The 12789-nt window shown below is 53.6% G+C and overlaps 1 protein-coding gene and 1 long non-coding RNA gene across 4 annotated transcripts; one reads left to right on the top strand and one right to left on the bottom strand.

Moving 5' to 3' along the window:
- Window positions 1-1718: 1718 nt before the first annotated feature.
- LOC142062398 (uncharacterized) lies at window positions 1719-6120 on the bottom strand. Of its 3 annotated transcripts, none has more exons than XR_012662444.1 (4): window positions 5600-6118; window positions 4938-4979; window positions 4110-4787; window positions 1719-2097 (listed from the first exon to the last, which is right to left on the bottom strand). It is a non-coding gene; the product is annotated as an uncharacterized LOC142062398 (long non-coding RNA). The 3 variants fall into 3 exon arrangements; XR_012662445.1 differs by having other exon boundaries at window positions 1720-2097; window positions 4110-4554; window positions 5600-6114; XR_012662443.1 differs by having other exon boundaries at window positions 4110-4979; window positions 5600-6120.
- Window positions 6121-6265: 145 nt separating this feature from the next.
- SOX8 (SRY-box transcription factor 8) lies at window positions 6266-12407 on the top strand. The gene is made up of 3 exons (XM_075104701.1): window positions 6266-7027; window positions 8853-9091; window positions 10036-12407. The coding sequence occupies exons 1-3, from the start codon at window positions 6582-6584 to the stop codon at window positions 10770-10772; spliced, it is 1422 nt and encodes a 473-aa protein (XP_074960802.1). The 5' UTR covers window positions 6266-6581; the 3' UTR covers window positions 10773-12407.
- The last annotated feature ends 382 nt before the right edge of the window (window positions 12408-12789 follow it).

The following is a 12789-nucleotide window of genomic DNA, read 5'->3' on the forward strand; positions in this document are numbered from 1 at the left end:
TTAGGCTAAAGATTTAACAAAAAAGAAAGGAATAATTGGAGTTGGGAAGGGAACACTGAACTGGGTCGGTTTTCTTTGCCGAAGATCGCTCTGAGACCTGCCAGATACGCAGGTTGGGACGGTAGCCGGAACGACAACCAACCTCAGCCGACCGAGCTCGGCGGACATCGTGTGTCAGTAGCGCCTTCCAACAATACGAGCTGCAAGGTTTTAAGTCTATTAAACGGCAGAAAAATATTGTTACTCTAAAGGACCGATCCAACTCATAAAAGGCAATGGAAGCCTTTCCTTTAGCATTACGGGAAGATGGTTTAAGCTATACGGGAAAACGTGCGATAAAGCGGTGGATCAGAACATCAAACGGCCTCCTCTCTGCTCTGCATTCCTGCTGGTACGCAGCTTTGTGCGGACTGTCACCTGCGTCGGGTTTTCTCCCCGCTCATGTCTTTACTGTCAGCTTTTATTTTCACGTTGCGATTTTCCCTCACGTTCCCTCTTTTCAAAGTAAGGTATCAGAAAAGAAAATGGTGTAAAAACCAAGCAAGTAACGCAAACAAGGTATTTAAGAGCGAGGCTCCGAGCCTTAAAGTCTCAAAGGGAAAGCAATTCATAAATGTCAGGCCGGCAGGCAGGCGCTGAGGCATCATTGATGCTGATCTTCATTCAACAAAATGCGCGCCGCCACGTCCCCCCGCCCAACCCTATTTTGCTGTGTTCCAAACAGCTGCAAAAGTGACAGAGAAACAAGCATTTACTGTCACAGCACCCAGCAGCTGTCCCCACCGGCACCTCAACCCTGCTGTCCCTGGCACCCTAAATTACTCTGTGTTCATTCAGGTCTAGTCTTTCGCCCCTCTGGCTGCCAGGAATTGGGTTTAAATAAAACAGAGAAAGCGAATGTGCGCCGAAATAACTATTTTGTAAAGCAGCATTGACATTTGGGGACTCCTTTAAAGAAAACATACATTCAATTATGTATAATGCAGTTATACACGATCCCGCTGAGCATTCAGCTGCGTTTGCTGAACGGGAGGTGGGGATCTCGCAAAGAATTTGGGAGCTTCCTTCTGCTAGTTAAGATTTTTCCAGCAGTAATATTTTTTCCATTAAAATCCCTGATCCTTCCCTGTGGAAATCTGATCTTTAACTCCAGGGTTAGCAGGATTAAGGCTGAAAAGGATTTTCAGAGGAAGAATTACCTTTTTTTCTCCTGTGTTTGTATAGCAGCTATCGTGAGGGGGTGCTGACTCAGAGGAGGGATTCCCAAGTGGTACCATAGGAGAAACAATTAATAATCACAGTAATCATAATTAGTAGAATTGTGCTTCTCCATAATTTTGAAGAGATGCTGTCCAGCCCGCGCCGTGCAGGAGGAAAGACGAGCCCTTTTGCCAGCGTCTCACCTGGCCTTTAACGTGTAACGTGTGTTGCTGAGCCCACAAAAGCAAATTTTGCTTTGTTGCTGGTATCTTCGAATATCTGAACAGAAACAACACACTGACATGTCGTTCCCTTTGCACCGTTTTCACCTTTACGCGTGCACGTTTTCAGAGACCGAAAGGGAAGGCCATCCCCTTCGGGTCTGTAGTTGCTTTCACCTCTGGGTCCTTGGCTGCCGGCACCACGGCGCACAACTTGAGGCTGGGAAAGCTGCAAGATAGAAACTCAGAACAAGCCACTAGTTAACTTTTTTTTTCCCCCACGGGGATATGAAAAAAATTAACAAACATGAAAATGCATGTTTATTTGTTAGGAAGGGCTACTTTATTTCATTTTAGCGGAAATGCCACACCAGGCCAAACGTAAAGAGTTTCATGAACCCCTCGCTGCCTTTGACTCACACTGAGGTCAAAGCTGTCTAAAAATAAATGTCCTTTTTCTCTGATATCTGCTGCCACGATGAAGCCTAGAAAGAGGCTTAGGAATCCCGTGTACTCCTCCGCTTGCATTTCAAGCAGGAGAGAGGTCAGTGGAGTCCTGCCCAGTGCAGGTGTGCAGAGTTTCTTGTATCAGCGCCAGGTAAATGTTCATGGGTTGGAAAAGAGCTGCTGGGGGACATGTTCCTCCATTGTTCGCCCTGCAGCTGCCAGACTATTCCTGTCCAGAAAAAAAGGAGAGATGCCGGAGCTAAGCACCCCATTAACACAGTAAAAACTAATATTAAACTAATATTCAGGCCTCTTTCCCCCGTTCTCAGCAGACTGCAGCAGCTGTGCAAGGGGTGCGATTTGCATCCTCTCGCCGCGGTGGGAGCCTCAGGTCCCCAGCTCTTCACAGTCCACGGAAACGCCTCTAATGATGAGCTTTGGAGGAGGCTGTGCAATAAAAACTTGTTCTTGCTGTGGTGGGAGCACACAGGGACTGGAACACAGCGACTTTCGTGAGAGCACACTAATTTTTCGCTCCTGCTGTGCAGGTGACAACAAGAATTTCAAGAGCACGGCTAAGCACAGTGGTGGGAGCTGTGGAAATGCCAAGGACTAAATACCCCAACTGTTAATTAAAATTTACAAAAAGGTTCTCTACCTTTTACTCCCAAACTGTTCGGAGCAGCAAGGCTCATTTCATGTGAACAGAAGACAAATTTTGGACCTAAACTGATCTGCAAGCAGCTGAGCAATATAAATTCAGCCTTAAAATTGCATGAGCAGGCACCGGTTGTGAGCTGGAGCCTTCGCAAGCGCACAGCGTAGGACTGACAGTTCATCCTGAGAGCAAAGCTTTTTGGCTCTTCTGCTGCTGTTTTAGTTGAAATTAGTTGAAAGTTACCACAGGTTTGTTTTTTTTTTTTCTCCTTTCAGATAGCAGGAGCTTTCCTGAAAAGGATCGAACATCGTTTCACAGCAATCCCTGAGCCGCTGCTGAACTCCTGTATCCTCTGGGCAGAGCATTAATCCTGCAGATGTCAGAGGCTTATTTTAACATGACGCATAGGTTACTCTTATCTGATCAGGGGTTGTTTTTTCTTCCCCCGTAAAGCTCTTTCTATTTGCTCTTTGAAATTCCCATGTAAAATCCGCTCGCAGTTCAAAGGTAGCCAATTTTTGAAAAATGATAACTTTACTGCTTGATCAGATTAAGCGATAGAGCCCACCTTTGGGCTGGGCCTCCACCCAGCCGGGGAAGGTGCGCAGTACACGTGCGCATTGCAGAGCATATCCCATCATGTGCCGTGGTTCCCACGTGCTCTCCTGCCCTGAAAATGCCTTCCCTGTCTTCTACCGAAGATGAAATTTCTCCTCCCTGACGTTAGTGGGGCTCTGACCGTTCTGACGTGCACGCACGCTTATTCCCACACAACAAGTAGGTGCGGCGGAGAGGAATCGGGACAGGAGGTCAAGCCATCTCCATCCCATGGGGATTCTGAGGGTTCCCAGGTGACAAGTGGCAACGTGATGGAGCCAAGCACGCAGACCTCGTACTTAGTGCCTGATCCCCAGCAACGCTGGCATGAGCTGGCCAGGAACTTTATTGGAGACCGTGTCAGACTTCAAAGAAACTGGTGGGCCTGCGCTGTGCCCTCTGTCTGCCATGAACCCCCAAATCCTCTCTAATCATCCCCCACTTGGGTGCACTTTTTAAGGCTCCATCGGGCAACGGAATCTCAGATCTTCCCTCCCAGATCTGCACCCTTTTCCTGGAAAACCCGATGCCAGGGCCTGCCCTGCAGCGGGCTGGATTGAGACAGAAAATGTTAGGCCAGGTCTAGGTGACTCATCATGGGGGGTCACTGCAAGACCTGCCCTGCAGTTCCATCATTTGCCCATCCCTGTGCAAACATCGCTGGTACTTTGTCGTACAAAATTTGAACATGAGACCCCGTAAAATGAATGACGCCTCTTGAACCCACTTGTTGTCCCAGCATAATCTCATTCCATTTCGTGGATGAGCAAACTTCCCCAGAAACCGGAGCTACTGAGGCTTCCCAGGTGCTCCAGCTCCCTCCTCAACCTGTGTCATCTCAGCTTCTCGCAGCCTTGCCCATGTCGGACGGGTCTGCGAGGCAGAGCAACGCTGCTCCCTCCGCCAGCTCGGCTGAGAACTGATGCTCAGAGACATGAAATGGTTTGTGCAAGATCACAGAACCGGGCGCGAGGCCGGACACATACCCTGCTCCGGTCGCAGGCACCACCTCTTCCCCGCGCCCATCTCTGGAGCGAGAGGAAGCAACTACCGAGAGCTGTCGTCGTCCTTCTACCTGTGCTGGACAAAGAGGAATTCAAGTGTGTGGGCTGGGAAATGCAACTCCCTGCCTCGGACAGAGCCAGGGAGCGGTGAAAGGCAGCAGCATGCAAGAAAACCAATGTCTCGAATTCCTGTTGTCCTTGGGGGCTTCTTCTGCAGGAATTTGACTTGTAGTGGAAGGCAGGGAGCAGCAAAGAGGAGCTCTTGTTCCACTCCTACCTCCGTGGGCTTGCCCCAAAGCTCCGAGCGTCCCACAAAGCCTTTCCCAGCCTCAGCCACGCAATGGGGTTCAAACCTGCCAGGGAAGCTGCTCTGCAGGAGAGGGAAGGCGGACTAAAAATAGCGATTATTGCTTTGACTCAGCCACCCCTAAACGAGATGAAATACAATTTACCTGACTGACGGAATTTTAGTAAGGTAAACTTATACAAGAGCTATGAAAACCCAAGGAGACGGGCGTTATAGAGGTGTGTGTTAATTATATGTCACATGAGGGGAAAAAACCCGCTTTGCCAAGCGTCCGACAGCACTGCAAAGCCGCTGGTCCGAAGCCTGGGGAGACAGAAACTCCTCCACAGTCTCCTTAAGCTCTGGATTGGGCCCTGGAAGAGAAGTTCAATTAATCCTCACTTGCAAGGTCAACACATACAGCACGCCTCGAGCCTTAAAGACAACATTGTTTTAAAAGACACATTGTAAAATAATATTTAAAAAAAAAAAAAAACCCACAACTTTGTCCAAAGGTAACTCACTTTGTGACTCTGCAAACCGAACGCTGAAACCTTGAGAAGTTCCTAATAAGGAAACAAGAGGATTTTTAAAATAAAATAAAATAAAATCCTGCTTTGCACTTTAACGGAATACGTTCATTTTCGCACAGGAGGCACGCCGACATCCAGGCACATTTAAACAGCGTTACGTTTATATTCAAAGCGTACGCTTTATTTCGAGGTGATCATACATCGCAGTAATTAAACAGAATGCTCTCAAACCACCATGTTCCTGTGACTTTTACGATGCTGGAACGCTTCAAGCACTCGCACAATTCCTATTTTTTTTCCCCAGTAAATCTCTTTCTTGACCCTCTTTTTCCGGGGGGCGGCGGGGCTGGGGGGAAGCAGAGGATAAAACTGGAATTTGGGAAGTTGCTTTTTTTTTCCTCCAGTCGCAATTAGAAGGCTTGGATTCCGCGGGTAATTAGAATCAAATGCTCCAAATAAATGCTGCAAAACCCGGGCTCTCTTTGAGAGGGGCAGCCCTTCGGATCCTTTTATAAAGGGGATTTTGCGGAGGGGCCCGGGGCGCGCAGCCCCGCACCGGGGGTCTCCCGCACCTGGAGTTGGCGGGGGAGATTTTGCGGGTGAACCCACCCCCACCACCCCAGCACCCCCCCCCCCCAGACCCAAAGGCTCACCCCGAGGTGCCGCATCCTCCTCCGGATGGTGCAAAGCGCCCCTCCCGGGGAGGTTCCCCGGTGCCCGGCGGTGGGGAGGCTGCGGGGAGAGCACGGCGGGCCGGGGGCACCTCCGGTCCCGCACCGGTGCTTCTGCCACGCACCGACCTCCCCAAAGACCCCGCCGCGGAAAGAGAGGGGGGGCTTAAAAGCAACCGGCTGTCCCCAGGCCGCGTCCCGCCGGACCGGAGCCCCGGGCGGCGGCGGCGGCTGCTGCTGCCGCTCCGCACCCCCGCACCGCGGCGGCCCCGCACCCGCTCCCCGGTACCTCCCTCCCTTAAAGAGGGGGGGGTCCCCTCCGCACGCCGCGGGTCTAAACCACATCCCCCCCCACATCGGGGGTCCCCGCCGGTAGCGCGGCGCGGAGAAGCCCCCGCAAAAAGGTAATGGGGGGGGAGCCCGCACCCGCCAAACGAGGGCCCCTCCCGCGCCGGGCCGCCCCCGGCCAGCGGGACCCCACGGCGGCACCGGGGTGGGCGGGGCGGCGGCGGGGCGGGCGGGGAGACCACTCCCCTTATGTAAATATTCACTCCCGTTCTTCCAATGGGAAGCGGCGCGGGGGGCGGAGCCGCTCGTCCTCCCCTTAAAGTAACTTGTTGCCGGGGGCCGGGTTTCGCACTGGACGTGGAGCGCGGAGCGGCGCGGAGGGGCGCGGCGGGGCGCGGAGCGGGCGCCGGGACGCGGCAGGACTGCTTCTGGTTATTGCCTGATTCTCTTCCTTTTTTTATAAATCTTTTTTTTTTTTTTTTGGGCTGATTTCTGCCCGTTTGTGCTTTTTTTTTTTTTTAAAAAATTCTTCTCGGTTTTGTTGTTCTTTAACTCTTTCTTTCCCCCCGGGGCGCCCGCGGAGGGGTGCGCGGTCCCGCCGCTCCGCCCGGGGCGCTCCCCCTTCCCCCCCCCCCCCCCCCCGCTCCCCTCCCCGTTCCCCCACCCGCCGCCACCAATGCTCAACATGACCGAGGAGCACGACAAGGCGCTGGAGGCTCCGTGCAGCCCGGCGGGCACCACCAGCTCCATGTCCCACGTGGACTCGGACTCGGACTCGCCGCTCTCCCCCGCCGGCTCCGAGGGTCTGGGCTGCGCCCCCGCACCCGCCCCGCGCCCGCCCGGCGCCGCCGCTCCGCTGGGCGCCAAGGTGGAGGCGGCCGAGGTGGACGAGCGCTTCCCCGCTTGCATCCGCGACGCCGTCTCGCAGGTGCTGAAGGGCTACGACTGGAGCCTGGTGCCCATGCCCGTGCGCGGCAACGGATCGCTCAAGGCCAAGCCGCACGTCAAGCGGCCCATGAACGCCTTCATGGTGTGGGCGCAGGCCGCCCGCAGGAAGCTGGCCGACCAGTACCCGCATCTGCACAACGCCGAGCTCAGCAAGACCCTGGGCAAGCTCTGGCGGTGAGTCCCGGGCCGCGCGGGGCTCCCCGCTCTCCGGGCCGCGCATCCCGCGCGGGGCTCCCCGCTCTCCGGGCCGCGCATCCCGCGCGGGGCTCCCCGCTCTCCGGGCCGCGCGTCCCCGCTCTCCGGGCCGCGCATCCCGCGCGGGGCTCCCCGCTCTCCGGGCCGCGCATCCCGCGCGGGGCTCCCCGCTCTCCGGGCCGCGCATCCCGCGCGGGGCTCCCCGCTCTCCGGGCCGCGCGTCCCCGCTCTCCGGGCCGCGCATCCCGCGCGGGGCTCCCCGCTCTCCGGGCCGCGCATCCCGCGCGGGGCTCCCCGCTCTCCGGGCCCCGCATCCCCACTCTCGGGCCGCGCATCCCGCGCGGGGCTCCCCGCTCTCCGGGCCGCGCATCCCGCGCGGGGCTCCCCGCTCTCCGGGCCCCGCATCCCCACTCTCGGGCCGTGCATCCCTGCTCCGCGCATCCCACGCGGGGCGCCCCTCTGCACCGCGCATCCTCTTCTCCGCGCGGAGCACCGCATCCCAGTCCCGCGCATCCCCCACCACGCGGGATACTGCTCCGCATTGGGCTGAGGACGCGGCAACCCCGCACAGACCCCCTCACCGCGGGGCTGAACCGGCAGGACCCCCGTGGGCTGCGTGGGGAGGCGACGGGGGCTTTGCCTGGGAGTGCAGGGCTTGATTCCCTCTCCCATTGCTTTTTAAAAATTAGAAAAATGAAAGAGGAAAAAAAAAAGCCCCATTTTAATCTTTCTTTACTTTTTTGGCCGTCTGTGCCTGTGGGGGATTCTTGAAGCGTTTCAAACCAAAGAGCAGAAATCCCCCAGAGCGTGTCCGCACGCTGCGAAGGACGCGCCGGTCCCCGCTCCAAAAAAGCCCCCGTGCAGGGGCCGGGGCGCTGCCGAGGGGTCCTGCCCCAGCGCGGCGTCACCCGTGGATTTTCCCTGCTCCGTCACCGAGATGTGCAGCCTGGGCCCTTTCCTGGCCAGGGTTTCCCGTGTCCCTGTCCCCGGGAGACCGAGACTTTTTTTAATTACTTCTTCTTCAGTGGCTTTTTCTAAAAGTTTTTTTCCCTTGCCTTTTTTCCCCTTCGCTTAACAAGCTATAAACCCAAACAAGCCAATTTTTCGCAGTTATTTTAATCTGCTTTCTAATTTCCCTTCTTCCCCGCCTGCTCGGCACTGCCCACCGATGCGAACTTTGTTTTTTTGCTGGGCGGCATCTGAGTGCGCTGCGACGAGCCACGTTTGACCGCGTGGGAGACTCGGTCGTGTCTGGTTGTACCGAACTCACGTCTTTCCCACCTGGTTCGGGCCAGCGATGCTCCCGCTGCGGTTTGAGTCTCTCCAAGGGTTTGCAAAGAGAGCTCTGGGCGGGGGAGAGTTTTAAAAGAAATAATCCCGTCGCCGTTGCCTTCGTGGTTTCTCCGTAAGCACCGAACAAAGCTGGAAACAGGCAGCGTTGTTTGTCGAGGCGATGGGGTAGCACTGGTAGGGCAAACGCAGGAATAATATTTGGCAAAAGTGTTTAAAATGGGGCTGGGGGATTTTGTTTTGCCCAGTTATTGGTATCCGTAGTGGTCAGCTTTTTTCACGCCTCTATAGTTGATATTTTAACACATTTTTGCAACGTAGTTTAGCTCCTTTTTTGCCACGGCAAATTCGTTTTGTCATTAACTTTATGGTTGCTCAAATCAGTGTATGGGAAGTGGGGATGCGAGTCTGATAATAGGCTGAAAACTTTGAAGGAAAAGACATTAATTCTTGAATTTTTTTCTTTTTTTGCCTCCCCTTTACTTAAAAAATAAAAAAATCCATCCCAAACCAGTTTGTTAAGTGAAAATGAGAAACGTCCCTTTGTGGAAGAAGCCGAGCGGCTCAGGGTCCAGCATAAAAAGGATCACCCGGATTATAAATACCAGCCACGGAGGAGGAAAAGCGTGAAAGCCGGGCAGAGTGATTCCGACTCCGGCGCCGAGCTCAGCCACCACACGGGCACGCAGATCTACAAAGCGGACAGCGGGCTGGCAGGCATGGCCGATTCCCACCATCACGGCGATCACACAGGTAAAGGGCTCCTGCGGGGGGTGGGGAAAAACCCTGCAGGTCCCGGGTGCGTTGCTTTGGGACACGAACCCGGTGGCGCGCGCGGGCTCGCCTGCCCCCCGGCTGAGCATCGGTGCGATTGGGGCCATCCAAAAGCAGGAGCCGTCGCCCCGAGAGCTGTGGTTTTGCACCGGGTTGTGGACGCGGCCACGGTTTTCTTTAGTAAAGGCTTATAGAGCCGACTGTGCAATGGGAAATCCCCCGAAGCGCAGGGATCCCCGGTTCCCAGCTGGCCCGGGAGCAGGGGGCATTAACTGCGAGCTAATAAGGGTTAATCATGTGTTGGCCATGCAAGGGGTGCCTGGGGGAGCGGGTCCGGGAGACGCGGCTTCCCCCCGAAGCTCCCCGCTTCTCGGCGGCGCCGCAAATTGGCACAGGGCGCGTGTTGACAGATTCCAGGAGGATTGCGAACGTCCTGCAGCTTCAGACGCGTCTGTGCTTTCACCCAGCCTGGCTGGGGATCCCGGCCCGGCCCGCTGTGCTGGGAAGGCTCCTCTGCCTCCGGGAGAGCTGGGCTGGCTTCAGGCTGCCCGCGGGGAGGGGCTGAGCGGGTCCCTCCGGATCCAGCCCCTGGTCCTGCTTCCCAGGTGAGGGGCAGTTTGTGCAGCTGGGGCTGTCCTGCCGTGTCCCAGGGTGACCCTGATGGGCACAGCGCGCTCCCCGTCTTCTCCTCCCCGCTGCGAGCCGTCACCCACGCGAGTGCCTTACCCCAGCCACGGATGTGGTTGCAGGGGGACGTCAGCTACCTCCAACGTGGGGCTGTAGATTTAAATCCCCCTTCCCGTCTTGCAATAAGAAGGGGGAGAAATATGCTTTTTTTTTTTTTTTTGCTTTCAATCCTCCTTGAAAGAGTCCGTTGTTTTGCGGGCGCTCTTGTTAAAGCCTTGCTGTCCCTTCGTCCCCAGGCCAGACCCATGGGCCACCCACCCCACCCACCACCCCCAAAACCGACCTCCACCACGGCAGCAAGCAGGAGCTGAAGCACGAGGGCCGCCGCCTCGTGGAGAGCGGCCGCCAGAACATCGACTTCAGCAACGTGGACATCTCGGAGCTGAGCAGCGAGGTCATCAACAACATGGAGACCTTCGACGTGCACGAGTTCGACCAGTACCTGCCGCTCAACGGCCACGCTGCCATGCCGGCCGACCACGGCCCCAACACCGCCGCTGGCTCCTACGGCGCCTCCTACTCCCACGCGGCCACGGGCACCGGCGGCACCAACCAGGTCTGGACTCACAAAAGCCCGGCCTCGGCATCGCCGTCCTCCGCCGACTCGGGCCAGCAAAGGCCGCACATCAAAACGGAGCAGCTGAGCCCCAGCCACTACAGCGACCAGTCCCACGGCTCCCCCGCGCACTCCGACTACGGCTCCTACAGCGCCCAGGCTTGTGCCACCACCGCCTCCACCGCCACGGCCGCCGCCTCCTTCTCCAGCTCCCAGTGCGACTACACGGACCTCCAGAGCTCCAACTACTACAACCCTTACCCCGGCTACCCCTCCAGCATTTACCAGTATCCTTATTTCCACTCCTCCCGCCGTCCCTACGCGACGCCCATCCTCAACGGCCTGTCCATCCCGCCGGCCCACAGCCCCACCGCTAACTGGGACCAGCCGGTCTATACGACCCTGACGAGGCCTTAAAGGATGCGCGGAACCCCCGAGGGTTTCCCCGACGTATGCACTAATGAAGGAATGAAGACGAAGAGCGTGGAGTGCCGCGATAGTTTCCGAAGTGCCTCCTGAGCCACTGGGAACTCCGCTTGTTGCGACTGGATGTCCCCTTGCTTCAAAACTCTCCAAAAGGACAGAGCTCTATTTTTCTTTTAATTAATACAATTTAAAAAAAATTTAAAAAAATAATTAAAAAAAAAGAAAAAAAACCCAACAACAACAAAAAAAAAGGACGGGCAATTCCTTTTGACTAAATGAAGGACAAAACCATTCGACTCCTCTGTGAGGACTGAACTTACTCGTCGTGGAAGTGCAAAAGTGGAGCAGGGAGGTGGGAAGGGGGGGAAAGGAAGGGGGGTGGGGGGAAAAGCTGTTTGAGACTTTAAGGGTCTATTGCAATGTGAGGGACGGACCAACCTTGAGGGCAAGAACTCACTGGGACCAACGCGGATGAAACCCGAAAACCCGGCTATTCCGTGGAACAACCTCGTGGGAACAAGCGAGTCTGGTGGGACCAACCAATTCAATGTCTCAAGTGTTTGTTGTTTTTTTTTTTAGTCAAGAGTTCTTCTAAGCAAGGTTTGGCTGTAATTAACATTTTGTTTCGGTTTTTTTTTTTGGAAGCTTAAAGTGTTTTGGTTTTTTTTTTTAATCTGTTAAATATGTATTTATGTTCTGTATTATTTTTGTCTTTTAATTAATGAAGTAATTTTGTGCAAAAAGTAGAATTTTAAAAGATTTTAAAGACGGGGTGGGAGGGAGCATAAAACTAGTGGAGCTGATCCAATAAAATGGCGTTATGAGTCGATAGATTTTCGTTGGTTTTTGGGTTTTTTTCATTTGAACCGCTGCAGCAGTCGTGTTTGAGAGAGGAGCGGAACGAATCTGCCCGTCGCAGACCTGGGCACCACCAGGAAACTCAGGCAGGAATGTGAAATAACGAGGGGGGGAAGTTACTGACGAGACGGGGAGGCTAAAACGATTGCAAAAAGGAGCAGGCGGTTTTTCTGGCTACCTGCTTTCAGGCGTTAAATTTGGATTATTTTGGGTTTTTAAGGCATTGCGGAGCGTTTGAACACTTTCAGAGCCAGGACTACTTCATAGGAAGATGTAATCTAACGAGAAATTATCAGCTTCTGATTTAATTTTGGCTTCTAGGGACCAGATATCATCCATCAAGCTGTGAAACTAAAATCTTCTCCACTAAAAAAAAAATGTTTAGGTACTTAGTTTTAGACTAATATTTCATTGATATATTTCTACTTCTTCCATTGTATGCTGAGCATATAATAACCATCTATTTTATGGTAACTTGTGCCTTTAAAAACTTTGTAAATCTAAAAACACATTTCAGAGGTTATCATCTTTTTACCTTTTCTACGTTTCCTACTCTTTTTTCTAAAAATATTTTTTGCATATTTCCTTTTGGGGACGTGGGGGTTGGGGCAAAATACAGAAAACTCATTTTTATGCAATCTATTTTTCTGTATAAAGTTTGAAAGACTTTGGCTGTTACTTATCTGTTCTCTTCACTAGCTTCTGACTAAGCAATGCTAACTTTTGTACAGATCAATTTGATAAAATTAAAAATTGCTTTTTATCAAGTACGTGTCTTGGTTTGCTTTGTTCGGGCCTGTTTCTGTGCTGAAAAGAGATGCAGAGAAGAGCTTCGAGAGACAGGATATTCAGAATAAAATATTTTGACCAAGGTTTTTTCCATTTGCCTGATACGCTGGGTTTTTTTCCCCTGCTCCCTTTCCCTGTCCTTCAACGGTATCTCACTATGAGATTTTTTTTTTTAAAAAATTTTCTTTTACTTCCTCACAAAGTATATTTTTCCACGCCCATAATCCCGAGGATTTCATAGGATTTCGGTGAGGCTGCTCACATGAGGGAGGGTTTGCAAGGTCAGGCCGCATGCTTTTAGACCAAGTTCATTTTATTGTGTACGGCCCGTAGGAATTTTACAGTAACAAATTCAGTTTTC

The sequence above is a fragment of the Phalacrocorax aristotelis genome, chromosome 10 (genome assembly GCF_949628215.1).
Source record: "Phalacrocorax aristotelis chromosome 10, bGulAri2.1, whole genome shotgun sequence".
NCBI classification, from domain to species: Eukaryota; Metazoa; Chordata; class Aves; order Suliformes; family Phalacrocoracidae; genus Phalacrocorax; species Phalacrocorax aristotelis.